Source organism: Pteropus vampyrus, unplaced genomic scaffold (assembly GCF_000151845.1).
Source record: "Pteropus vampyrus isolate Shadow unplaced genomic scaffold, Pvam_2.0 Scaffold648, whole genome shotgun sequence".
Classification (NCBI taxonomy): domain Eukaryota; kingdom Metazoa; phylum Chordata; class Mammalia; order Chiroptera; family Pteropodidae; genus Pteropus; species Pteropus vampyrus.
In genome coordinates this window covers 147,450-150,140 of record NW_011889429.1, presented here as the reverse complement: position 1 = coordinate 150,140, position 2,691 = coordinate 147,450, and the positions used below count along the sequence as shown (strand labels likewise).

The following is a 2,691-nucleotide window of genomic DNA, read 5'->3' as shown; positions in this document are numbered from 1 at the left end:
TTTTCTTAGCTAATTTTTGAAGGATTCTAAAAAGTTACTATATTTATAAGACACCTAGAGAACAAGTTACATATAGCACATTTTACACACAGCATAATTCCTAATTCTGGATATTCTTAACACCCACCCTCTGCCTGGCCCCGTTATCGACAGTAGACAGCCTACGTGGCTTCCTGAACCTGTGGACCATGCTGCCCAGGGCAGTGGCCACCGGACAAAGGTGGCCAGTGTGCCCCGAGAAGTGCTGAGTGTGGCGAGAACACGCATTCCAAAGACCAGGTACCGAAAAGGAATGTAAAATGTCTCAACGGCTTTTCTCATGCATTATGTGGTGAATAACAATTTTTTGGATGCTGGGACAGAAAAAATGTCCCATTCAAGTTCATTTCATCTGCATCATTTTAAAGCTGCTCCTAGAAAACTTGATGGGGTCCTGTGTCTTAGTGCTGCCCTAGTCTAAAGGACAAACTCCATGTCTTTTGAAGAGGCTGGGCCCACCTCTCGAGCTCCTAATTTCAGCTATGTACAAAGTGGATAATCTTCGCTCTCGGGAGCTGAGATATACTGTTTAATACTTATCATCTTTCTCCTTCCTTCAAAATCTTGCTCTGGTCAATAAGTCGCCTCGGTTCCCTTCTGTCCTTCTCTCCTTCACCTTGGAGAGCCGAAATGATTGCCTAGATCACAGCCCTCTGTTACCTTATGTCAACAGAAACTCGAATTGTCTTTCCTGTTTGAAGGGATTACACACAGCACCATACGTTTCAAAAACACTGAAAAGTTCTTATCGACATTTCTGCAAAAATCTCCCTCTACTTCCTCATTCCCCTCTGATTAAACAAGTTTCTCCTGTAATAGTAAAAATTTCCCCATGAAACTATTTGTTCTTAATTTCACTTCCCTGAGAAAGGAGTATCAAGTCTAGAGTATCAGGCATAGACTATCAAGCACCTGGGCTACAGCGACAAAGAACTTTAGGAGAAATGTTTTCAAAAGTCCAAAAAGCACACCAACTGCAAAATAATTCATTACAAACTGACTGCATGTTGTTAAGCCAGTAACAGATATAAGGAAAGGGTGGTTAAGAATTAAGAGCAGGCATTACTGGGTAGGTTAAATGAGGTAAACTAGCACATTCTGCAATGTTCCGTTTCATACATTTCATTAAAATTCAAAACAAGCAACGGTGAATTTCTAACCAACTTCTGCAAGACTCTACCACCTCGAAGAGCCAGGGCAGGAAAGGAGAAACAGGGCAGGAAACGGGGGTGGGAGCAGAGCTAGGTCTTATCTTCCCAAATGCTACTAATTCTTGGTTTTCTAACCAATTCAGAGGAGTGGGTAACAGTGCCAAGGTGATAAACCATGACACTTGCCTTAGCTAGCAAAGAGGAGGCCCCGGTTTGTAACGACCCCTGCAGGTACTGCCACCTAAGCCACATCCATCACTTCGGGGGATGGCTTTGTGTGGAACCCAGAGTCCAGAGTGAGCATCTAGGTCACCGAGAAGTTTAATAAGTTTAATTTTAAAGAGACATCTCGGCTTGAATTAAAATTCATGAGACTCCCACGACAGGATCTCCGGGTCTTTCATTAGAGGGTAAGGAATTTATTTCATGATTTAACTTCCTGACCACCTGAGCCAGAAAATTCTTGTCTACAAACTATACTTATGAACCCCAGAAGCTGTTTGAACGTGGAGTCATGTCAGATGTAGTGGCTGCGTAGAGCATTCTGTCCACTTATTGACCTCTGTGGGGAATTTCTGCCCCCTCAGCATTCATACATTTATCTATCTCTCTGGGTCCATAAAGACTTTTTTTGTGTGTGCCTTTTAAACAATCTAGCAATACGGTCAGTGGGGGACAAGGTCGCACATGGATCTGGAATCATTTCTCAGTGTTGCTCCTTCTTAGCTGTGTGACCTCAGGCAAGCAACTTTACCTCCTTGAGTTGCAGTGTCTTTGTTTTTAACTAGTGGATGCAGGATTTTACCACAGGAAGCGATAATGTGCACGCCACCTCCGGTCAGCAGTCCATGTAGAGTATGTGGACATTTTGAAAGTCCTAGGAAGCCTCCTGGAGACCATGAGGCCAGGCTCTGGGTAGCACTCAGGGCAGGTCTCTCTGGAGCTTCAAACTGGGTTTTTTATTCCTTGGTTTGTACTTGACTTCGGTTTAGCTGGTGAAGTTCGGGCCCACCCCAAACGCCCAAGGGACTGTTCAGTGCACACACAAGGACCGACAGTCCATCGGACCCCAGGGCACAGCGCGCTTCCCAAACTTTCGGTCACTTGGGCTAAAACGCAGACTCTGCTAGGGCAGGGGTGGACTCGGGCCCCGGTTCTGCGCTGCCAGGTTGCTCCCAAGGGACGCCTGGCAAGTGATGCGGGTCTCTGACCAGCCACGCCACTCGGCAGGGCCGCCCCACCTCCACGCCACACGCGTTAGGGGCTGGGAAACGTGTGGGGCTGTGGGGCGGTCCTGTGCTTTGCGGAAGGTTCCACAGTGGCCCTGCCTTCCACTCCCTAGATGTCAATACCCTGCCCCCCAACGAGGACGGTCCAAATGCCTCCAGACGTTGCCAGATGTCCCCAAACCGGCGGGTTGAGGACCACAGCGCTGCACGATGCTCCAAGCAAGGTGCGTGCACCTCGGCGCCCGCGACGGCAGCTCCGGGACGGGCGGGAC

The 2,691-nt window shown here is 47.8% G+C and overlaps 1 protein-coding gene across 1 annotated transcript in view; it reads left to right on the top strand.

The window, feature by feature from the left end:
- The first annotated feature begins 2,504 nt into the window (after positions 1–2,504).
- Positions 2,505–2,691, top strand: part of STS (steroid sulfatase) — a 125,180-nt gene continuing 124,993 nt past the window's right edge. Inside the window, exon 1 of the mRNA XM_011385044.2 lies at positions 2,505–2,643. Coding sequence (XP_011383346.1) covers positions 2,630–2,643 — 14 coding nt within the window. The 5' untranslated portion in view covers positions 2,505–2,629. The remainder of the gene's footprint in view (positions 2,644–2,691) is intronic.